The sequence below is a fragment of the Podarcis melisellensis genome (assembly GCF_964234715.1).
Source record: "Podarcis melisellensis genome assembly, chromosome: 3".
NCBI lineage: Eukaryota > Metazoa > Chordata > Lepidosauria > Squamata > Lacertidae > Podarcis > Podarcis melisellensis.
This window is the reverse complement of record NC_138530.1, coordinates 24,401,446-24,426,754: the sequence shown is the minus strand read 5'-3', so window position 1 is coordinate 24,426,754 and position 25,309 is coordinate 24,401,446. Positions and strand designations below refer to the sequence as shown.

The 25,309-nt window shown below is 43.9% G+C and overlaps 1 protein-coding gene across 1 annotated transcript; it reads right to left on the bottom strand.

The window, feature by feature from the left end:
* Positions 1-5,248: 5,248 nt before the first annotated feature.
* UTP25 (UTP25 small subunit processome component) lies at positions 5,249-25,235 on the bottom strand. Its single transcript, XM_081903943.1, has 12 exons — positions 24,723-25,235; positions 23,206-23,245; positions 21,761-22,013; positions 21,469-21,675; positions 20,143-20,231; positions 19,536-19,946; positions 18,181-18,400; positions 13,205-13,407; positions 11,387-11,569; positions 9,507-9,619; positions 7,096-7,341; positions 5,249-5,584 (listed from the first exon to the last, which is right to left on the bottom strand). Exons 1-12 carry the CDS (start codon positions 24,827-24,829, stop codon positions 5,338-5,340), a joined length of 2,319 nt encoding a protein of 772 aa, XP_081760069.1. The 5' UTR covers positions 24,830-25,235; the 3' UTR covers positions 5,249-5,337.
* Positions 25,236-25,309: the final 74 nt, after the last annotated feature.

Here is a 25,309-nt window from a genome sequence, read left to right as displayed (position 1 = left end):
CTTAATCCATTCTGTTCTTAATCTGAAACTGTTCTTAACCTGAAGCACCACTTTAGCTAGTGGGGCCTCCTGCTGCCGCTGCGCCGCCGGAGCCAGATTTCTGTTCTTTTCCTGAAGCAAAGTTCTTAACCTGAAGCACTATTTCTGGGTTAGCAGAGTGTGTAATCTGAAGCATATGTAACCTGAAGCATATGTAACCTGAGGTACCAATGTAATACATACATACATACATACATACATACATACATACATACATACATACATACCCTGCCCACCTGGCTGGGTTTCCCCAGCCACTCTGGGCAGCTTCCAACAGAATATTAAAAGACAATAGTCTATTAAACATTAAAAGCTTCCCTAAACAAGGCTGTTTTTCTCTTTGACAGCTGGTGGGAGGGAGTTCCACAGGGCGGGTGCCACTACTGAGAAGGCCGTCTGCCTGGTTCCCTGTAACTTGGCTTCTCGCAGTGAGGGAACTGCCAGAAGGCCCTCGGCGCTGGACTTCAGTGTCCGGGCAGAATGATGAGGGTGAGGATGAGATGTTCCTTCAGGTATACTGGACTGAGGCCGTTTAGGGTTTTAAAGCACCAAACATTGGGCTGATGGAAAGCAGGGAAAGGAGCCTGGTAAAAGCCATGCACAACAAGAGAGGGAGGAAGGGAGGAGAGAGAGGGTGTACTCCATGCCGGTAAGTACCATTACAAAAATAACTGAAGCAGCAGCAGCAGCAACTTTAGTCTAAGCCTTTTGTCCCAGAATTCATAAGAACTCTGGGAAACGGGCAAGTACTACGCCAGATCTTGATTGAGTTATCACAGCCTATCCCTCTGGCCAACTGCTTCAAAACCAATTGTCATGTGGAACAGGTGGTCCCTGGTTGGGATAACTTCCTTGTTCTCTGGATCAGGCCAATGGTATCGTCAAGCAAGCGTTGTTTGTCACAGATACGGTACATATAATAAAGATCTGTCACAATTACTAAGACTTTGCTCCACACTTTAGAAAAGACGACCACTTGTAAATTCCTCTTCGCTACATTCCCTCACTGTTCCCAGCACGCTTGATATCATCTGGGTGAACAGATGGGCTTTATGGTTCATTTCAAACTGTTCAGTCAGTCAACCAGCACAAATTGCATTAATTCCCTCACAGTTTGAGAACAAAGAGCCAAATATTCTGTGAACGGCACACTGTAGGTGGGAATCAGAGATTCCCTGCCATTAATTCAAAGCTGTTTTAAACAAACACACACCTATATCTATATCTATGATCACCAGGGCATCACAGAAATATTATCTACCACAGGGGTGAGGTTTTTTTTTTAAAAAAAGACTAAGTGCCACATTCCCTTGTGGGCAGCCCTATGGGAGCTGAAATGGATGTGACTCTTAAGATTATATTCTAGCCATGCAATAAAGTCAGGTTTCTAGACAGAGACAGACAGACAAACAGACAGACAGACATAGACAAGGGTGGGAGAGAAAGTTGATTCAGTTCACTTTTAAAGATGAGCCAAAACCACCCTTTCTGAAACAATGTGCAACGCCACCCTTTCAAATTCATACTTCTTCAAGTTTTGCAATGCATTTCTTCAGCCACATAATATATATACCAGGGTAAAGTGCACATGAAAGTGCATATATTTGTGAAACTATCTTACAAAAATGGACATTAGGGAAAGCTGCTTGCAAAAATGCTATTAGTCAAAACCGTATACAAAAAAAGTGTTTATTAGTAAAATGTGCACTAAAAGGCTGGTGGATTTTCATGGGGATCACAAAAATAATAATCACAAATTGTGGAAATGTTGAGAAGTGAAGTTAAGATTAAAAAATTAAAATAGAAAGTTGGAGAACTGAAATTGACAGATATGTCTGTTACTTATCCAGGCAAGCAGGAGACATTACCATGGGGAGGTGTGTGTGTCACAAGAAGTGTGCCAGCCCAGGGCCAAAAGGAGTGGCCCCTGGCCCTGAGGCCCCCCGTGCCTGATCTACCAAGACTGTGTGTGCAAAAATGAAGTGATTACATCAGCCTTTCCAAACTGCTCTTGTAGTGCCTAATTCTTTTCAAGCCTAACAGATCCCAAACTTCTTGGGAGTGGGACAGAAATAATGAGATGAGGTTCCTGACTAGCTGCCACAGTGGAGAAATTCCCAGTGGATGAGAGATACTGGATAGCCCATAGAAATAGACAATATGGCAGCGTAAGAGTGTTCTCATGGGCAATTTGGGTGCAAATGACTATTCAGTCACCCTGGGAACCTTAAATCCTTTTTTTTATCATTTGTCTTATTATCTGAGAAGCATTTCACCTATCACACACCTGAGGCATATCCCGCTTGCTCAGATCTGAATGCCATATATATTCCCTTGGGTGCCATCTGGGCAGAAACTATCTAATTTGTCTCCTTTGCTGTAGAGTTGACTATTCAGAGAAAGGAGCATTAATATAGGCAAGGAATGGGGAACCTGTGGCCCACCAGATGTAGCGAGACTTCATATCCCATCATCCCTAATCACCAGCTATCCTGGCTAGGGCTGATGACAGCTGTGGTCCAGCAATACCTGAGAGTCACAGGTTCCCCAATGCTGGCACAAATCACGCTCCTTCCTCTGAATGGCTGTCTTACATTGTCATTGCTTAATGCTTCACAAACATTTAATTCCAATAATGTGTGCTCTCATTCCAGGGATGAGGGATAATTTCTTGGTGGTTTCCCATTAAGTGTTTTGGACCACAATTTATCTGGCTTTCAACAACCAAGAAATTAGCACACAGCCCTTAACGCTGAAAGCTTTTTACACAGGGCATCATCAGCGCTCTAAGAGGAGACAGTTAATATGGTATTAGCCTAATAGGCTCTCAGGAAACAGAGTAAGGTCAAATCAGCTAAGTCAAAGGGACAGTCCCATTCCAGCTCAAGCAGAACAGTGGCATGAGAAGATACAGGGAAGAGGGATTAACCTTTTGACATTTTATATGCAGGGATCTCTCTGAGAGTAAAATGGCTCTAGGCCAGTTCCACTCCTCTGAAACTAAAAAATGGTATCTGAGGCCTGTTTGAGGCGCCACCAATTTACAGCCGACAGTAATGTATTTTGTGTGGTGGGGATCCAGACCTAAGCAGCGCTGGTTCCCAGCACAATACAAATGACACAGTGTGTGAGCAAGGCAAATGAATTTGCTCTGCTCACACAAGATGTCAGTCAAACAGTAACACAGGCACAATTCCAGAACTCAGCTCAGAGGCCGCCCACTCCTCTGACCTGGGCCCATCACTTGGGTGAGGTAGTGGTTATATAGCTACCATTTCTCAAGTTTTCATTTTAAAACCAAAAGTTACGATCTTTTCAAAAAAATAAAATAAAAAATCAGCCTTTGTGAACAGGGTGACTTCAATGACATCCCTGTTGTTGCCAAGAAACTACAAAGCAACATGCTTTATCTTTCATTGCTCCCTAACTTTGTTATCCTGCTTTAGGTTGCTCAGGCACTCATCTCTAATAAATACATCCTGAAGAGAGGGACAGGAGACCTTTAATCTTAATTTAGCAGCTTGCTTTTCTGTCTCTAACCATGAGTCAGCCTGGGAAGCATGTAGAATTTTAGAAATAAAGTAAGTTAGCCTCTCAGTACAAAAACAGGAACATTCCTGTTAAAGATAACCTTTTCTAAGAAACCAGAAGCTTTTCTTTTAGGAGTCTTCGGTACAGAGATTCCAAATGACCAGAAGAGACTATTTATGTATGTGACTGTAATGGTTCTAGGGGTTGCTCGTGCGTAAGTTGCCGCCACTCTTGGCTAGGTTGCCTGGTTAAACCTTTTCTGTCCGGACAGCCCTTCACTTTGTGGCTGTTTCAGTCGCTAGCAGAATCCGTCAGTGGGCATTTCTTGAACCTCTTCCAGCAAAGAAGTTCTTTGACGCCAAGTCTCCGCCTACTCTCCCTGCGCGGAAGTCTTCTGCGCAGGGTGGGTGTGGGCAGCGGAGGACCCGTGCTCTCCCCGCTGGTCTCCGGCGAGGAGTCCTGGAGCCCCCTCGCCGATTCCCCCATCTGCCCCCCTTTATCCCTGGTGTTACGCTGATTTCCTTCCCCAGCCAATGAGTTGCCTCTCTCCCTGCTGGGCCCTTCTCCAGCATCGCTTGGGAGCCTTGCCTCCGCCTCTGGCTCCGATGGCAGTTCCCTGACAGTGACTATAGCTGCCCGGACTTTGTTAGGTCAGAGATGGGAAAGAAAATACAGCCCCTACCAAGGAAGAATGGCAGATAAAACTGATGGACCACACTGAAATGGCAAAACTGACCAGAAGAATTAGGAACCAGGAAGAATAAATACCTGTAGTTGAAAGTTGAATTATGGTCTATTTAAAGATTTGATAAAATTGGAGTAATAGAAGAGAGAGAAGAGAGGAGAAAAATGTTCGCATAAGGATCCACAAAAGGGAGTAGGGAAGTCAAAGGGGATTTATTGATTATGTTTTAAATGTTTTCTTTGTTGTTGCTTGTAAACCTGAAAATGCTAAAATAAACTCTCTCTTTTTAAAGGAACATTCCTATATCAATGCTGGCTAATTCAGGGACTGAAATGGAATTGCCTCTTTATTGGTGTTTAGTTCCTGCACTAGAGGAATTAGACACAGTTAATCAGCTTAAAACTAAAATAGACAGCAATGCAATGGCGGAGACTAGTGAACCACAGCTCTGCAGGCCTATTTTGACATTTAAAGGACACAATCATTATACAAAGATTTTAAAAAGTTTGACATTTTTTTTTAAATAAATGCAATGACAAAACACAAAAAGACCGCAATTTTTTTTTAACAAGACATCTCTCACATGTTTGATGTTTATAGTTATCCAAAGGGTGAGTGACTGACTGGCTGTGTTTTTCTGGTCACCGTAGTGCCCTGGTCAGCATCTAGCTTTACTGAAGGTCACTTCAAGGAACAGGTGGAGAATGATGGACCAGACCCTAAAGAACAGCTGGCAACCACTGGCCATTGTAGGGCTAAAGGGTGCTTGCTAGAGGGGTGGACTGGAGCCAGGGTCTGCTAGTTGCTGATCCCTACTGGAGCTGTATTGTATTAGACAGTGTATTCAAAACAGTTAAAAGCAAATGTGGGGGGAACAACTCTCAGGACCCTTAACTACAGTTCCCAGGATTGTTTTGGGGTGTGGGGAGCCATAACTGCTCGTGTGGTATAATCACATTTTAAATGCATGGTGTGGACATGGCCTTTCCCCCCCTAACATTTGTTCTGGAAGAAGCACAAGCCCCAAATAATAGGCTGAACAGGTCAAGGAGTCCATTCGAAATCTCAGTCCACTGCTTATTTCACTCTGTTTCTCCGGTGACAAAAAGGTGCACATTTTTGGAAGACCGGAGCATTTGGGCCGCTCGGTCGACACCCACCACCGCAGCCACCTTTTGAGCATCGTATTTTGAGTACAGCACTGTGCAGGTCAAGGTGGCCTCTTCCTCGCTGCCCGCCAGTTTCATCATATTGCAGACCTCACTATAGAAATGGGGATAGGTGGGCAGTTCATAAAAAATAAGGTTCCGGATGCCTCTAATTGAGTACCTGAATAAAGCAAACAAACAAGAGGGCACAAAATTATTAATATGCAACCGGGCAACACAGAAATTCCTTTTTGAAACTTTAACCATTTACAGATGAAACAGAATACAGCCCCCTTTTTTTAATTTAACAGACTTGGGATTTCAACAAGGGAAATGGGACTTCCTGAACCTGCCCCCTCCCCGGCAGTGAAGCAGGATTAAAAGTTACATGGAAAAGAGGTAGAATAGATTCTGTAGACTGCTAGCCACCAAAAAACAGGGTCTCTGGATGCCTGAAACCTTCCTGCAGCTATTTGCTGAACCTCTTCCCTCTCCACCTTATTTTTGTATGTTTGGCACTTGTTGGACCCCCTATATCATAAAGGTATCTGGTTGACTTTCAGTGAATAAGTAAAAAACGATGCAATGCAAAACAAACTATCAAACTGATATCTACATAAATGCAAACAAAAGCAAACCTCACTGTACCCCCACCCCCATTAAAATACAGATATAAATGCTGAGAGGCCCAGCCTTCAAAATTTAAAAGGTTTGGGTGAATCAAAAGGGCTTCAATTGGTGCCCCAAAGATGACAAAGGTGGCATCATTTTTATAAGGAAGGCCTGCAGATTCCTATTCAAAGATCACTCCTCTAGTGGACCAGCAAAGTAACACCCCCTAGGTCCCTTCTCCTCTTGTCAAACTGGAACATCTCTATCCACCTTTGTTCTTACCACTTAATTCAGACTTCTGGAACAAGGGAAACTTCCTCATACCAAGTCCAACCTTTGGTCCATCTAGCTCAGCACTGTCTACACAAGGGGTTGACAACCTGGTCCCTACCGCCCACTAGTGGGTGTTTCAGGGTTCTAGGTGGGCGGTAGGGGGTTCTATGGCACAAGCTGAATCTTCCTTCCATCGAGCACTGGTTGGTGGTAAGGAAATTTTACCATCAAGAAAGATAGATTAGTGGGCAGTAGGTATGAAAAGGTTGACTACCCCTGGTCTACACTGACTAACAGCAGCTCTCGGGGATGTCAGACAGAGGTCTCTTCCAGCCAAATCTGGAGCTGTTGGGGATTAAAACTGAGACTTGCTCTCAAAGTACACTCTCTATCGGTGAGCTATGGCCCTTCCTTGCTATTAAATAAATACGTACAGCTTTGGTTCAAAAGAAAGTATACACAGCATCACCATTATGATCAGCTGGCAATGATTTTCAAGACACATTTTACCTTTCTATGGGAGAAATATGAGCCCAAGAAACATCAGTTATTAACACATTCAGAAATCAAACCAGAAGTGTATTGTCTTTTAGCCTATATTTATGATCTGTGGAGTAGCATCTACATTGATGGTGCTGCATAGGTGATGAAAATAATACACATTTAAAAAATCTTCCAGTGCTGTGTGAAAAATTCCACATTTTTAGCCTAATTATGAAGCATTATTAATTTTTGGGGGGGAGCAAGTATGACCTCATGCACCCTCTTCTATTAAAGACTTGGACTTTAGCAACCACCTCAGCCTACCTTTTATAAAAGTGGAAACGCTCCGTGAAAATCAGAAATTGCTTCACTCCCTTTAGGAAGAATTGTCTCGCTCTGGAAATGCCAGATTTACTGGTGTATTCACAGATGTGCACAAAACTCAACTCCTCCTTCTTGAAGTAGTTCCGAAGGCGCACATAATCAAAATATGACGGGACGTAGATGAGTGTGTGCGACATGACGGCATCGCGATACTCGGGCAACACTTTCTCAATGAAAAAATGAAACCTGATTAAGGAAACATAAGCACGTTATTCTGCTCCAAAAATAAAAAAAATTCCCAGCATCTCACTTAATGCAAATGTAGAATATATATCACACACAAACACTCTCTTTACATTTTAAATACACGTCTTACTCAACACACTGCAAAAGGGACCATTTTGAAGGAGCCTAGTTCCAATTTATTTCCTACATAAGCAGAATAAGGGAAAGATGTCACCCCCTTCTCAATTGGGAGAGGTTTTATTAATGCTGCTTAATACAAAAGGAGGGTCTCCCCCTTAACTGATATGCACAAATGTGTCTTTATGACTATTTTTTACATGCACCACAGGCTATCTTATTCTTGATCGTATTTTCTAGCGAAAGCAATAAAAAATCTTATTAAAAACATCGTAAATGCATATAAAAATGATTTATACACAGATCGCTAGAGTTTCATAGTAAAAACACTGCACAGACAGACCACTAACTAAATCTAACATTGTGTGGCGTCTCCGCATTTTTACTATTATTCATATCCCACTTTTCCTTCAACGACCGCAGGGTGACCTATATGGTTTCTCCTGTCCCATTTATCTATGCAACACCCCTGTGAGATTGGTTAGGTGGATAGATGGTGATGGGTCAAAGGACACTCCAAGATATTTTGGCGACTGAGTGGGCACTTGGCTCTCAAACTTTCTTGGTGAGCTTTAGTGGGAGCATGGGGAATTTCCACTATGGCAGTGATTACATTGCTCAAGTAATGGGAGATGCAGTCCAAAGCACTTGGGAGGGCATCAGACTGGGGAGGGCTGTTGCAGCTGCAATGCAGAGCACTTAACCACAAGGAAACGTTTAGGAGTCCTCCACAAGGCAAGTGTCTAATGCCCAAGGAAAATAATTGGGACCGGCAACAGAGTGTTTCAGTGCAGAGTTGTTCAGGGTTGCCATCTTCCAGAGTTCCATCCCCTGGTTTTCTATTGTCTCCTGGTATGCCCCGCGGAGGACCTTAAGGTCCATAAATAGCAACACCTTAGAGGTCTCGGGTCCTAAGGAAGTCAGATTAGCCTCAACCAGAGCCAGGGCCTTTTCAACACTGGCTCTGCCCTGGTGTAACGCCCTGTCTCATGAGACCAGGGCCCTGCAGGATCTGATTTCTTTCCGCAGGGCCTGTAAGACAGAGTTGTTCCGCCTGGCCTTTGGCTTGGAACCAGCCTGATCCCCTTCCCCTCTTTCCTTTTCCTTCTGTGATGGAACCCCTATTTGGGGACTTGCCTGGCTTTTTTCTGGCCCACGTAGGACCAGTCTGGATAGTTGGCCTTGGTAAAGATTTGATGTTTTCATCCCCAAAAAGTTTTTGATTTGAGTTTCTACTGAAATGAGGCTGCAATTTAATGTTGTATTTTAATCTTGTTTTTAAGTTGTATTTTAATCCATTGTTTTTATATCTGGTGTTAACCGCACTGAGCCCGGTCTGGGGAGGGCGGGGTATAAATAATAAAAATTATTATTATTATTATTATTATTATTATTATTATTATTATTATTATTACCATCATCTCCCCACAGCCCTGGTAGGTAGCAACAGTGGCGTAGCGTGGGTTGTCAGCACCCGGGGCAAGGCAAGTAATTTGCACCCCCTAATCCGTGGATTTGCGCCCCCTAACCCTAACCCCCAGATGTTGCGCCCGGTGTGGCCGGCCCCCCCTGCACCCCCACGCTACGCCACTGGGTAGCAATCTTTGCCTACAGAGTGTGCCCAGTCCACATTGTGCTGTTTCTGGGGTCTGCCCACTAGGCTTCCCTGCCTGCCCCCTGGCTAAAGATTCACTGCACTTTGGCAAGGCTTGAGGTCCCCTGCTGACACCTCCTCCTTGTCTGCAGATGGTGCCGTTTTGCCTGCATAAAGATCAGCACTTGGAGAAGGAGTTTGCTATTAGTATATAGGATTGAGGTTTCTATAGCACCGCAGGAGGTTAGCCGAAGATTCTGGTGTGCATAATGTTGCCATTCAGCAGGCTGTGTTGGTTTCCTTGGATTTTTAAAATTTATTCCCCCGCCCACTGCCTACACACACACACACACACACACACACACACACACACACACACTTTCCACAATGCTACACTCTACTGAGCACCAAATCTGAACCTGATGTCAGAAGAGCACAGCTGAAACGACATTACCTGGCATCTATTGCAGAAATGGAATTTTCTGCTTCCAGCTTGCGAAAAACATGAGGAAGCTGTACTACAACGTGGCTGATAGAGCCCTTCAGAGGTATGTTCCTTACCGCTACCTGCAAGAAGCAAACACAACAGGCAAATGAAGGCAATGTTAGAACAGATAGGTTACATCTGAGATCAACTCTCATGGAAAGGCTAAGAGTTGGCTTGCCGGCTTGGAACAGTTTGGTTCTTCATTCCCTCTATAACCAGCACTCAGGCATGAGTGCCATTTGCTTATGTAACCCAAACACTCCCTCTGCCCAAGGTTTGCAAATATATAAACAATATTTTCCTTGCTCAGGGGACTAAGAGACGCAAAACAGCCTAATGAGGACTGAGGGTGCTTCGCATACCCAGAACACTGGCTGCCTCTTGGGGTGGAAAAATGGAAAACTACACAGGAGGGGGAAACAGAATGGAACATCCTATTGAGAAAGGGGACACTGAACTAGAGCTGCAACATGTTCCAACCAAAAAATTTACAAAGAGTGGGAGTGCATAAAGGAATACATGGAAAGATTTGGTTTTGGAGCTTAAATTTAACATGCAATAGGTAAAATGCGCAAGGATACAAGACAATGTCATGACATATATGGAACAACAAATACAAACTTTTGTTAACACAACGAGAAAAAATATTAGATTGAGAAGATCACACATGGGTGAAGGGAAGTAACGGGAACGGGGGGGAGGGAGGTACAGGGCAGCATTTGGAAAATTGTTAATGATATATATGTGATTTAAGAGGTTAAGAACAAGGAGTTAAAAGAAGGAGATTAACATGAATGAAAAGCAAAATCATGTTCTTGTTTGTATTATGGTTTATTTTGGTCGTAAAATCCTCTGGTGTAAAGAGTGTACAATTTTTTTAAAAAATAAAAACTTAAAACTTAAAGAAATAAAAACAAACAACTGCAATTCCCAGGATTCACTGAAGGATGCCATTGCCCTTAAAGCAGAATAAAACCAAAATAGAACTGGAAGTGCAACATTTTATTGTATGTCCCCCTTGTCTACTTTAGAATCCTGTTCTCAACAGCAACAGACAGCCGGGTGCTCTTAGAAACAAGTAGGGCATGGCAATGACGGCTACCTTCATTATTTAGCTTTAGCAACTGGCAAGTTGCCTGTGAAAAAGGACTCTTCATTCAGCTGTCAAGGTTAGCAATACTTAATAAGGCCATTTGTCTATCCTCCACGAACTGGCTTAATCCTTTTTTTAAAAACCCTCTAACTAGTGGCCATCAACTCGTCAAGGAGAGTGGTGAATTCGACAAGTAAATCAAGAATTGTCGGGAAAGGAGACACTTCCTTCTTCCTGTCATGAATCCAGTGCCAAAGAAACACTTCTTTTTACGGGAAAGTCTCCTGCACGCTATGCTTTCTCTTTGTACCTATAAATTACCATTTAAGGGAGGAAGAGAGACAGAGGGTACACATCATAGGGTTGTGCTTGGCCCCAGCGATACTAGTTGCCAACCCTTATTTTACATGAACAAAGAAGATTTGTGTTGGTGCAAGGAAGATAGAAATAGGACATTACTGTTGAGGACGATGCCTGTCAAGGTTTATATCTTTAACGGGACAATGGGGGTGGTGGGATATTTTAACAAACAAGCTTCAATATCAGCTTGGCAGCAGGAGACAAATGTAATAACTGGAGGCAGCAATAATCTGAGGTCAGCTTGTCTTGAGACATTAAAACACATTAGGAATGGGAAGATTTATTATCTGTAAGTCCATAAGCACACACCCTCCCATTGCCCTTTGCTGCAAGGTCATGTTGGAAGGCCAATAAGCCTTCTTCACAAGGGCTACAGACACATGGGAACACTAACCTGCCCCCTGTAATTGAAGCAGTGCTTATTGAAGATGGAGTTGATCTGTGGATCCTGGAGGGCGCTGAACAGCAGCGTCTGCCGATAATACTTGGACCAGTTGTTCAGATTGAACATTCGCACCCGCGAGAAATCCACCCCATGAGACTCCAAAGGCAACAGGTTAATGTGGTTCATCAGGTGCTGTGAGCAGATTTTAAAAAGAAAAGGAAGATGTCCATCAATCTGGATTCGTTTGCAGGAAGAGGAAAATCAAGGAAAGAGAACCCTGAAAAGTTCATGCATTATACTAAAATGAGCCACGTGAATGCAAATCTGAACTATTAAATGCCTTTCCTGGCTGAAACTGAGCAGCGGATTTGGCTCACTGGTAGCGCACCAGTCTGAATACAGAAGGCCGTAGGTTCAATCCTTGGCATCTCCAGGGAGAGGAAAGTCATGCGTCTGAAAACTTGGGAGAGCCATTGCCAGCCAGTACTGAATTGTTGGTATACTGCCCTTCATCCAAAGACCACAGGGCAGTTCACAACATAAAAATACAACATGAGAACACAAAATAGGTAACAAAACAATCAAATCAATAACCCCCCCTCCCATGAGCACATTTTAAAGGCCATAGATTGTTTAATCAGCCGAAGACCTGGTTATAGAGAAACATTCTTGCCTGGCGCCGAGACAATACTGAGCTAAACAGACCAAAGGTCCGACTCAGTATTTGGCAGCTTCCTTATGTTCCTAACAGCTCTTTGGCTGTTGTTGCTAGGAGGCTTTTGTTGCCTCTCAAGCTCATTTCTGGAAAATCGTTCTGCAGCATCCAAGAGACTGTCAATGATCACTGCAGCATGTGTTTAGTGAAACGAGGGTCATTCGACACCTGGCTTGCTCTAAGTGTTGTTTGAACCATCCAGTGTTAGAAACCATACAAAATGAAATCTTTTAGTTGGTTCTAATGTTCTCAACCGGCCCACAGGAAATAATATGATACAAGAAGAGATCACAGGAGCTGCTTAGGCTGCTTTTCATAGTTTCCATGTCTTTGCAACTGATTTGCCCTTAGAAAGAACTCCCCACTGTTTTCTAGCATAACATCAGAAGAGCTGGCTGGATCAGGCCAGTGGCCCATTGAGTCTCCTTATCACACTGCTCAACCAGATGTCCTGCTGGCAGGCTTCTCACAGACATCAGTACAGCTGAACTCTACCAATCTGAAATTCCCAGAAACCGGTACTCAGGGCATAATGCCTCTGACAGTGGAAGTAGAGAATAGCCTTATCCTCCACAGATATGACTACAGTGGCACTTTGGGTTAAGAACTTAATTCGTTCTGGAGGTCAGTTCTTAACCTGAAACTGTTCTTAACCTGAAGACCGCTTTAGCTAATGGGGCCTCCCGCTGCCGCCACGCGATTTCTGTTCTCATCCTGAAGCAAAGTTCTTAACCTGAGGTACTATTTCTGGGTTAGCGGAGTCTGTAACCTGAAGCGTCTGTAACCCGAGGCACCACTGCAATCCTATTTTTAAAGCTGGTGGCCATTGCTACTTGTGGAAGCCTTGCCAGGAGAATTTCTAAGCAATGTGCTACTTCTAGAGGGAAGCCTTGCCTGTTGAAGGCAGTCCAAAAGGAGAATCGGCTTCACTAAATTTTAAGAATGCATCCGCACTCAGAAACCCAGAACACATGTCTCCATCCCATGAGTTCAAATTAAACACCCGCGTTAAAATTTGCTGGCTGTTTACTGCATTACCTATCTTGTGAACCCTGTTCGTGAGGCATGATACATGAGTGAAAAGGGTAAGAAGGGGTAAGGAGACGCATTACCAAAACATGCTCCCAGTTCTGCATTAGGTAGATGTCGGCCTCATCGATGATAAGAATTTCTATGGATGAGAGGAAATCATAGTCTCTCTTGTTCTCTCCCTCAGCTCCAATAACAGTCCTCAGGCCAAGGGGAGATGCAATGATAATATCGGAGGAGTAAAAAGGCGCGTACAGCCGTATGCTCTTCTGAAGAACAGAAACACCTGCCCAAACACAGACAGGCAAGTCAGTCACCAGTCAGTCATTTCAACAGTCATTATTTCACAGAATCCCAGAACGGTTGTGTATAGTTGTTCCTTTCTCTCTGAACCATCACAACCTTCGCACCTGATCACAATGGCTGTGTATGTATGGGTGAGTTGGGTGAGCATGCAAGTGTGCATAGAAACCTCTGAGTGGATGCAGCTTATTCTACAAAAGGCAATGATCACATGTGCCACTCTGCCCAATTTTGTCTCTGAGAGCCAGTGTGGTGTGGTGGTTAAGAGTGGTGGACTCGTAATCTGGGGAACCGGGTTCGCGTCTCCACTCCTCCACATGCAGCTGCTGGGTGACCTTGGGCTAGTCACACTTCTCTGAAGTCTCTCAGTCCCACTCACCTCACAGAGTGTTTGTTGTGGGGGAGGAAGGGAAAGGAGATTGTTGGTCGCTTTGAGACTCCTTCGGGTAGTGATAAAGCGGGGTATCAAATGCAAACTCTTCTTCTTCTTCTTCTTTGGTCCTACCCATTGCTAGCTAGGGTTGCCCATGTGGGAATGCTGCCCTTGGGATAGGCCCTAAGTCAGGGATGGGGAACATCCAGCCCATGAGCATATCTTGGCCTGCCAGGCCATCTTCCCCAAACCTATGACCATCCACCCATCAGCTGACATCACTGGTGACACCAGTTGACAGGCAGGGTTTAATCCTGCACTGGTTGCATGATCTTGTTCCCAGCAAAAAATGCACAGCCTAGGCAGCAGAACAAGATCAGCATGGGACTAGAGACTCGAAGGGGAAGGGTGAGGGAAACTCACAAAGGCTCCTCTCTCACTCCCATCAGAGTGAAAGGCATTTTGACAGGTGGGCAGCCTTGCCCACTCGTCAAATTAAGTCTGCAAGGCAGATCCTGATAAAGACCTGGCATATGGAGTAAAAAAAGTTCCCCATCCTAAATGGAGGCACAACCCATTTCCATGCAACCACCGCCATGGTGTAAAGCCCACTGGTGGGTCCAAATACATGGAACCAACGACATGAACTGGATAGTAGACCTTCCTCCAATTCCCTTGTTTGAATTGGGACCAGCTGCTTCCCTGATTCCAAACACACCTACAGGGTCAACATTCCCTTGTTTGAATTGGGATCAGCTGCTTCCCTGATTCCAAACACACCTACAGGGTCAACATTAAGTGACAATGCAGCAACCAGTATCACAAAAATGAACGTACGCCATGTTTGTCACTACGGTGAAGAGAACTTCTCTGCTTCTTTCAGCATGCCTAGTAAGTAGGTAAGACACATTCATACAGGGAAGGGAAATCCTGAAGGGAACCATTTGGCAACTGGACTTAATCAAAAGGAAACCATCAGCGGCAGTCATGACGCACTACTTGCATCTCTTGGCTGTATTATTAAGCAATATCTTTCATGAGACAATACCTTCAAGTAACATTAAGTTTTAAAGCAGCCTTCTCATAGCAAGAGTCCTAGACATCAAGCCACAGGGAAAGACTCTGCATAATGCACCAATAAACCAGCATGAAATTGCAATTTCTGGAAGAGTCTTGACGCTTTCTGTTTAGCCAACATTTGGACTCACTTCACCTGGGGCTCTCCCCAGGTACAGCAGGGCTCAGCTGGAAGCCGCAGGCATTCTAGCTGCACAATCACCATTTTGCAGACGAACACATCATCTAGATCATTTACTGAATTTCTGCTTTCTCCAGTCCTCAAGGGCAACAAAGAAGAGTGACGGTTACAACACTGCCATCAGATTCGATTTCGGTTTTCTAGTTTCAGCGCAGTGCAGGGCTCGTTAGGGGTTCAACAACTCCAGAATAAGGGCATCCACAATGTTTATTGCACACCATTGCAGCTGGGGTGTGCTTGTGCTGGTGGTAGATTAACAGGCTGCATGTTCCATACAAAAGCATACAGCTTTGCTCTATGCTTACCGAAGTGTAGAGTTAGAAGGGACCTGGGAATTCACCTAGTCCAACACGCTGCTCAGTGAAGAATCTGCAATGCAGGGCGCACTCCTGATAAATGGCTGCCCAGCTTCTGTTTAAACACCTCCAGCAAAATAAAAGTCCACCACTGCCACACAAGACAGTCTGTTCCATCCTCAGATAGCTCTTTTATCATCTGGCAGCTTCTCCGAATGTTTCAGCAGCAATGGAGAACCCGTCTTCTCCCTTTTCTGTGTGATCACTCTTTAGATATTTTAAGACTGCTGTCAACCCCTTCTGGAGAAGGAACTGGCAAACCACTCCAGTATTTTGCCAAGAAAACTCCATGGACATAAAAAAGGAGAAGCTTTGAGAAGAAAGTGAGAGTTTCCAAGGCATGCTCTGGTTCATGGGGTCATGGAGAGTCAAACATGACTAAGACGACTAAACAACAACAAAACCCCTTAATCTTCTCTCCTCCAGGCTTACATGCCCAACTCTTTCAACTGTTCCTCATAGGTAATGGATTCCAGACCCTTCACTATCGTAGTTTCTCTCTTCCCTAGGCACTTTCCAGTTTGTAAGGAGAAGGCATGGCACAAATTATTATTAATATTATTATTTTTTATTATTATTAGAATTTGTATACCGCCCTATACCCAGGGGTCTCATTTTAAAAGGGCATAGGATATCAATCAGATCAACCAAAGGCCTGGTTAAAAAGGAACGTTTTTTGCCTGGTGCCTAAAAGTGTATAATAAAGGCACCAGGCAAACTTCCCTGGGGAGAGCATTCCACAGACAGGGAGCCACTGCAGAGAAGCCCCGTTCTCGTGTTGCCACCCTGCAGACCTCTCAAGGAGGAGGCACATAAAGGAGGACCTCAGAAGATGATCTCAAGGGTCTTCCAAAGATCACAGCACTGCCACAGAGGACCAATGGACAGATTTCCTGTTTTGCACAGAGCAACAACCAGCTGATTGAGAAGAGGGGGACACACTCTCTGTGTCTAGGATTTTGACTCCTGAAATACCAGGGCACGGTCCAACTTTATGCAGGGTAAAGGCACAACTGGACCAAAAGCAGCACAAGACACAGCCGCATACTGCTTCTGTCCCAGCCAATTTCTCCATATTGAGCATGTCTTCCCATGGTTGTGCAAAGTGTTTTCTTGTGCGCTCCAAATTAGTCCACGTCCACCTCTTCTTCACTTTTGAGGAGGAAGGACAAGTGATGCAGTTGCTAGGCAGCGGTAGGTGGCAGCGAGGAAATACACCAAGGCATCTACTTTTCAATCCTGCACAATGTGGTTGGGCCCGTAGCTGCTGGAGCTATATATCCAGTACAGCTCTCAGTGCTGATGCTCAGTGAGATTCCGAATTAGCCTGCATCTCCCTACCATCTTTTGTTACCTTAAGTCAATCTTGCCGTAGAGAGACAAGGGAGATCAGAGCAGTTTAAAAGAAACAAAAAGGAGCAAGATATAAGGTCCTCCACTGAGCTGAGTTATGGCCGAATGAGACCACTGGCCCATCTCAGCCAGTACTGTCTACTCCACTTGGCAGCAATGTCTCAAGCAGAGGAAGGAGAGCATGAAAGACAATTAAGTAGCAGCAGCTTCATCCATAATTCTGAAGCACCAATTGTTTTGAATCACATCCAACCCACACAATGTGGTCCAGCTTGTGCATTTGCCTCAGTGTTACAAGCAGGGCCAAGCTTGAGCCCTTTATTGTTGTTTTAAAAAAATGGTTCTGCAATCAAATTTTCCATGCAAACTGTTTGCAATGCAATGGAATTTTCCATGGAAAAAGAGTGTCCATTTCTGAAAATGCATTGTTCCTCAAAATTACGTAGTAACAAGATGAACAAATATGCTGGTAGTGAAACTGGGAAAGTTTAAAGATTGCAATGTACGTTTTTCAGAGTACTATTCGTAAAAAAGCATAAATGCACGCACGCACGCACATACAATATAATTGTACAGGTCTTTTGGCATGCTGAAATTAGCATGCTAACAGTTTTTGGTGTTGTCATTATAATGTCTTAAATATTTTCAAGTATTTCAATAATATCTGTAAGGCTTTGAATGGAACATCTAAGCTGCATTAATTGCACTTGACTATTTTTTTCCCCACTAAGGAAATTGTTCCATACAAATAATTTTGGCAACTGCAGAAAAATTAGAGATAGTTATTCAGTGTATAAAATTTACACAGCATGCTTTGTAAAACATTTTTACAGCATACTAACTAATCAGAAACAAACATGCTAAACCACATTTAAATCATTTTTGGGCACTGGAATTGTTTTCCCAGCAAACCCACATCACTGGCAACTGGTAAAAATATTGCAGGTGTGTGTGGGTGTGTTTGGTTTGTGGAAGATTATAAACAAGAGAGATCTGAAGCAAATGAGATACACAAAGTAGTGGGGTTAGCACTTTGTGCTATCTTTTTCTTTTGAAATCCCTGTTTGCAGCACTACACACCAAACCACACCTGCAACTCCTGTATCTGATGAAATGGACTGTACTCCACAAAATATCATAATAAATTTGGTGCCAAGTGACTCTTCGTTGTTTTTCCTATAAATGAAGCAGCCCTAAGGAGTCTAAATGGTAAGAGGGAGAATTACACTTAAAAACAAGGCAGTGTTGGCTTTACCAAGGGGGGGGGGGAATCTACGCAAAAAATCAAATACTATTTTGGAGATTTGGTGGGCTTCCACTGGGCATTCAAAAAAACAACCCTAAACTTGTGAAACATGCTTAATGCTTTGAACTATTTTTTAGAACACAAAAGGACTGATCTTAAAATGTCAGTACCTAGCCTGAAGTGGTCATCAATGTTCCCAGCAAAGACAGCTTCATAATCTTCTGGCCTTTTCAGATTGGGCGGTTTCTCTTCTGGATCTGAGCCAAACTCCCCCTTGAACCGCTTTTTGTTACTAACATCAATTTTCTTTTGACTTGTCGATTCAAGGAGGCTGATGAAAATCTGCACCACACGTAAAGCAGATTCCCGGAAGGGCACCACTATCAACACCTATGCAGGGAAATGCAGAAGCAAATCTATTTTGAGCAAGAAATATTTTTCAAAAGAAGACACACACAGAGTGAGATGCTATATTGTAGGTATTTAGGGCTAGCCATTAAAAAAATTATGTGCCCCTCATCTAGCTTTAGCTGACTGACTACTCCTTAAAATACATATTTATTTGCAGAATTTATATCCTACCCAACTTTTAACATAAATTTATCTTTGTACCCAGGGCAGCTAACAAAGTAGAAAGATAGAAAAAAAATATTGTAATGAGAATAACTAGCACAACAAACTAAAACAGCAATTGTCTGTTCAAACAGTCCAGTGAAAATGAGAGCTGCTCAAAGTTGTAAGTGTTAAAATTTACCGTTCTAAGAAGCATGGGAAAACAGTAGAAAAAAATGACTGGTGCCTAAATCACAGTAATAAGGGCATTAGGTGGGTCTCCCTGTGGATGACATTCCAAAGGTGAGGAGCCACCAATGAAATGGTGTTTTCTCCTCATTTGACACACAGACCAGTGGTGTTGGATTGGATAATGGTCTCAGATGATAATCTCAGTGAGCAGGCAGATTGCTGCTGGAGAAGGCAGTTCAGTAAATACCTGGGTCCATGTATATGAATGAGAGAGTTCTAGATAACTATACAGAAATAAGGAGCATTCTCCATGGGATATATTGAACCATGTTTGTCATTCATTATCAAACTCCCTGTCCCTGGCATTTGAGCATTAAAATGAAGATCTAACAAACAAAGAAACAAAAAACATACCCTGTGTTATGATACAATAGTTAAACATCCCCAAGGAATAGATCCTGGAGATTCCAATAACGTTTTCTACTCAAGTCCAAAAAGAAAATTGGTCCATCATTTGCGACACAAGAGAAGCAAATATTGGGTGGAATCAATCGAAGTCTTATTGCATGATGATTATGGACTCATGGACAGTTGGCCAAGCATGGGCACCTTACAGTTTCCAAGTTGTAAGAGATTTAATCATTTCCCCTACTGGTCAGGGATTCATAGGCTGATTTGAAGAGACACCTTTACTGTACAATGGCAGCTCTGTTTAGGGAATACCACAAACACCAAGGCATTTTTTCCATGCAATGACGACAAATTAAGGAAATCCTTTCACCTTTGGTCTTGTGAGTCCTTGATCTCTGAAGCTATCATCGTCAGTCCCAGGTTTTTGGTCCCTTCGCTTGGCATTATTGCCAAGCACTTGGGCATTTGCCTTCAAGACGTGGTTCAGGGCATGCAGGCAGTAGACTTGACGGACTTCTTCCCCATTGCTTAAAGCAGTCCTCTCAGGGTAGAACAAGTCCTTGTATGAATTCATGATGCAGAAAAGCTCTTTCTGCAGCGAAGTAAATGGCTGATCTTTTGATTTCACCTGCGTGGAAAGGAATGGGCTGTTGACTTTAGGCCAAGCAGATCCTAAAGGCTTGCGAAGATGAAGCCGTTTCAAATCAACTTCTTTGTCTGGCTTAACCATTCCAAACTTCTCCAATTTTGAAGAAAACACTAACTGACCCAGTGCTGGCCACTAGAAAGGAGAAACAAACACAACATAAGGTTAAACACAACTCCTGTTAATAGTCTCAGATACGCTGTAAAATACCCTATTTCTCTTTTTTTACAGAGGATGAGCACAACACATTCAGAGATGAGTCAGCAAGTTTTGAGCCAAATAAGGAATAGAAACCAACCACAGTGAATATGAAATAAATGTACGTTATTACCTTGACTTGGCTGGTAGATTTTGAACACGCAATAATTTTATCTATTTGTTTTTCTTCCAGTTCTTCTTCGACATGACACTTAAATGGATCTGTGTGGAGAGATAAAAACAATGTTATGGAAACTAGACTCTGCTCTACACATTTTTAAAAGAAATCTGATCAGAAGGAAGAAATTGTTATCGCAATTATGAATTGTTAGAGGTCTGTCAGAGATCTCAAATGCTGCATCTAACAGTAAAAGAAGAAGAAGAAGAAGAAGAAGAAGAAGAAGAAGAAGAAGAAGAAGAAGAAGAATGTAATCATAAAAGAATCTTGCATGACAAGGCAATTCTATAGTACAGAAAACAGCAGCATGGCTAAAGGGGAACTTCTGCCTCACCCCGATGTGGTAGGACTCCAGCTCCCATCTGCCTCAATCAGTGCAGTCCACCTCTGTTCTACAATGAGCATACACATAAGCCTTGTCATTCCTCAAAAAAGGAACACCCATTCTCAAGAGGTTTGGCAAACCCAAGCAGGTTTTGGAAGGAATGGCAAGAGATTTTTTCTACCACTAGAGAACTGAACTTAGTGACAATAAAAAAACAATTAGCTATTAGTGTTCAAGTCTGATCTGCACAATTGATGACCTCTTAAGTTAAACGCAGCTCGCTATGTGTGGTTTGCCAGATGCAATGGCAAACTCTTCTTTGTGTAGTTTTAATCAGGCAGCACAAAGCGGAGGTTCATCTGACCTCAGGTGGAAGGCAACGGATGGGTTCTGTGGCTCATCAGCTGCTCAAATCTGCTTTAAATCCATTTCTCAAGGTTCTTAGGCTACATTAAGGAATAATGTCCTCCCCTAAGCAGCAACATATGAACCTATAACCAAGACCATCACAGTTACAATTATATAACACAATACAATAATATATATATTACATATAAAATATCAAGAATCCAGCAAGCAGTAACCAGGATTATTAAACCTTTTAAAACATAAAGGCATAAAAATGACCAAAATTTCAATTAGCAATTGAAACAACTCTAAAAAACAGTAACAACCATAATAAAAATCCTCTTAATTAAAACAGGTACAGATGAAGCCAACCCCACATTCCTTGGGAGTTCCATTGGACAGGGGCCACCACTGAAAAGGACCTGTGTCTAGTGTCTGCCAGTTTAATTGGCCTTAGTGGCATGCCAATGAACAGGGCCTCCAAATTCAACCACAGGGCTCAGACTGGTCCAAAGAGCTGAAGGCAGTCCTTCGAGATGTCAAGAAGCTTGTATGTAGGTACTCTCCCCCACCCAACAAACATTTAATATAAAGACCATGCATTTTACCTTTTGCAATATCTGCAGAACCACTGCTTTCTTTCCCATCTGCAGAAGGATCACCGCACTCTTCTTCTATGAAATTGGTTTCCAGGCTAAACTCAGATTCGTGCTGCACGTCTGTGAATTCTTCAGTAGCTTCATGTTTCAGGTCGCTAGAAGCCTCTGGATCTCCAGGTTCCTCTTGGCTGTTTTTCTGCAGTGGTGCTTCTTGATCTATGCCAGATCAAAAAGAAGAAGAGTCGTAGGTTGTATTCGTACGAGAGCTGTGGTCTACAGAATTTGAGATGCACTGGATTACCTGATTCTGGGGGGTCAGACGCATTGCTGTCATTGTCTTCGTCCTCCATTTCTCCCTCAACTTCTTCGTACTCATCATCACTGCCCACTTCTGCATCACCTTTGTTGCTTCCTCCTTCTGATTCATCTTCATCATCCTCACTGTCCGAATACGGAGCAGTTTTTAAGGTGGCCAGTAACTTGTGATATACTGAGGCTTGTTCAGAATCATTCTCTGTGTCACTTTCTGAGCTTGACTGCTCAGAAGTTTCTAACTAGAAATGGGAAAAAATAACGTATACTGCAAACATACTGATACAGAGTCTGATCACTGGATGCTGAGCCTAGTATTACCTTCTACACTATTCTATCCAAATCCAGCTTTTATATGTCAGCAACCCTCCAAAGTTCACAGGCTGAGGGGTTTCCTTCTTGACTGGTAATGCCAGTGATTAAACTTAGGATCTCATGCATGTAGACTGTCCTTCTACAACATGGTGCCCTCAAGATGGGCAACTCCTGGCTGTGTTCAGCTGTAGCCTGAAACATCTGGAAAGCAACAGGTTGGAGAAGACTGATGCGGACCACTTGCATCCCTTCCAATAGGGATTCAGGCCTCATCATGGGACTTAAACTGCTAATAAATATTTCAAGTTTTGTGTTAAGAAATCCAAGTTATGGGTGAGATCCAATGGCACGCCGGGGCCGTGACGGTACTTCTCTTCTTCCCCTGCACCCCTACCTGCTCTAGAGTATCCCTCAACTCATTGGAGCAGATGTTTGGGGCTTGTGGGGAGCTGCAGGAAGGAGGGAAAGGAATTCCCATTTGCAACAGCAGAAATGTGTTGTGCAAGCGGGATGGGTTGGGGCAGGGATAGAGAATGAGCTGGAGCCAGAGGATGGGACTGCTGAAGTCCTACTCTGTTATTACTGCAAGCTTCTGCAAACCTTCCCCAGCTTTTTCAGATTTGCAAGCTTTTCTCTGAAGTCACAAGTGCTAGGACAGGAATGGGGAACCTGTGGCCTTTCAAATGTTGTTGGATGACAATTCCTACCATGCTCGACCACTGGCTGTGCTTGGCTGAGGGTGATGTGAGTGGAGTCCAACAAGATATGCTGAAGCCTAAATTCTGGGTGAAATACCAGGCGCTAAAGCAGACACATAAAACCATAGAACTGTGGAGTTGGAAGGGACCCTGAGGATCATCCAGCCTGAACCCCTGCAATACAATGCAGCTGTCCTATACAGGGATCGAACCTGCAACATTGCCACTATTAGCACCACACTGAGCTATCGAATTACACTGCAACCAAGGATGGAAACAGCAAAGGCAGCGAGGAGGGATGTGCTATAGAATTTGAACTAACTGTGTTAATACAATTAGTCAGTTTTCATGCATTAGCATTTCCCATTAATTTATCCATATAAAAAGAGGCATGCTTAAAAAAAGGTAGGGTCACTCTTACCAGTTCACAGATTTGAGTTGGTTTTTCTTTCCCAGAAACCCTAAAAGGAAACCATTTGAATTTAATTTATCTTTAGCTACTGATACATAGATTGGAAAAAATTAAAAATAATCAAAATGGTGTGTAGCTTTTAATATTTGGAGAGTTTAGCACAAGAAGACGTGAGCATTACTGCACATAGATGCCCATCACAACTTATAATGTCCTGATTGGAACCAGAACAACATATTTTAAGAGTTCCTTACTGCTTGCATCACTCTACTGTGTGCAGCCTTTGCACACCTGTGTGGACACCACCTGGGAGCTGGAAGGAGATCACTGATGGCTCAAAGCTGAAGTGCACCTTTCGAAAAAGAGGAAACTTTACAGAAAGCTGTGATCAAACCATCCCAAGTGAGTTGTCCTTTCTGTGCCCCCAAATGGCTGAAGGAAAAAAAGCATCAGTCCCAGATTATTATTGCTGCTGCATCACCTAATACATTGTGGAGAATCTGGCATTGAATAATTGGAAAGGAGAGGAGCCCAGAGATGCAGTTATACTGGGTACAAGCAATAGCTTTTAATAAGCATGTTTAGTCAGATGTAAGCCCCACTGAGCTCTATAGGGCTTAGTTCCTGGTAAGTGTGCATACAACGCCAGTCTAAAAGAGTTGTGGTGGATCGCACAACTCTTGCCCCAGTGCTCACTCCTGTCAAACTGTAGTGTTTGTGGGGTTTTGAAGCACTACAGAACCATGCAAAAACAGTGAACAGAAGCTGAGTGTGGGATAAGTGTGCAAAGTATGAGGATCACAACCAGATGTCCATGGGAAGCCAGCAAGTGGTATCTGTTCACAACAGCACTCCTCTCCTGCGGTTCCCAGAGAGAAGAAACACAATGGTGCATCTGCAGCAGCACAACCAGACACCTTCATCTGCCCCAACTGCAACAAAACTTATCTCTCCAGTATTGGTTTCTACAGGAGCAGCAGGCTCTATAACCTTCCAACAGTTTGCTGTCAGCCCCATAGGTGCATTCCTCCATTGTCTCCCGATACAGATGGGTGCTGACTGGACTGCCTCTGACTGGGGAGGCGATATCCTCTGCATTCTGGGACAGATAACTAAAAACTTTCTGCTCTCTATCAGTTGTGAGAGATGAAGACACAGGAAGAAAGGAGGCAAAGGCCATTGAAAAATGAAAATGAAGACATATAGTCAGCTATGGATCACTGAAAATGCTGCAGGCGTGGGGAGAAGGGCATTTAGGACAGCCAAAATCCTCGGAGCCGTCTGCCTTAGCAATTCAGTCTATGTGAGGGATTGTGGCTCTCCAGACGTTGTTAGACTCCAACTCCCATCACCCTTAGCCGACAGGGCCAGTTACCAGGGACGATGGGAGTCGTAGTCCGACAACACCAGGAGGGCGCCGACTCAGGGAAGGCTACTGTGGGGAAATCGTTGCAGGCAAGAAGCCTCATCAGCAAACAGATCCTTCACCTTTCACCTTAGACGCCATTCAAACAAGCCCCGCTCACCGATCATAGAAGGGGTGCTCCTCCCCGAAATCCTTGAGGTGCTTCTTCTGCTTCTTACTCAAGCTGCTGATCAGCTGCTGCTGCCGGCGAGCTTTCCTCTTCCCCATGTTGCCGAACTTCCTGCTCCGCTTCCCACGTGGATTTCCTCCCCTGTCGCTTTACGGCCCCCCAAGTCCGCCGCTTACGACAGTGGGCTGGGCTGGATCTGCTGTGGCTCCTCCTGGAGGAGGAGCGGCTGGTACCTTGCCTGTAAGGGCTTATAGTTAGGGGGGGGGTTTGCACCTTACGCATAAGTTTCATGGGGTCCCAATGAACTTGCTGGCAAGTAAATGTGTTTAGAATCGCAGCCCATATCGGTTATTCCCGCCCCCCAACCCCGGTTCGTTGAATGCTTTCTTTAATACACGTATTCTTGAGACAGTTCTAGGGTTCCTTGAGCCTCGCTGGGGACTGTAACTCTGTGAGGGGGCGGACTACAGTGCCCAGAATCCTTTGCGGCAATCGCAGCCCGGCCGCAGACGCAACTTGGACGTAGAGAAGGCGGGGCCTAGCCGCGGCAGCTGCTTGCCGAAACTAAGCCCCGCCCT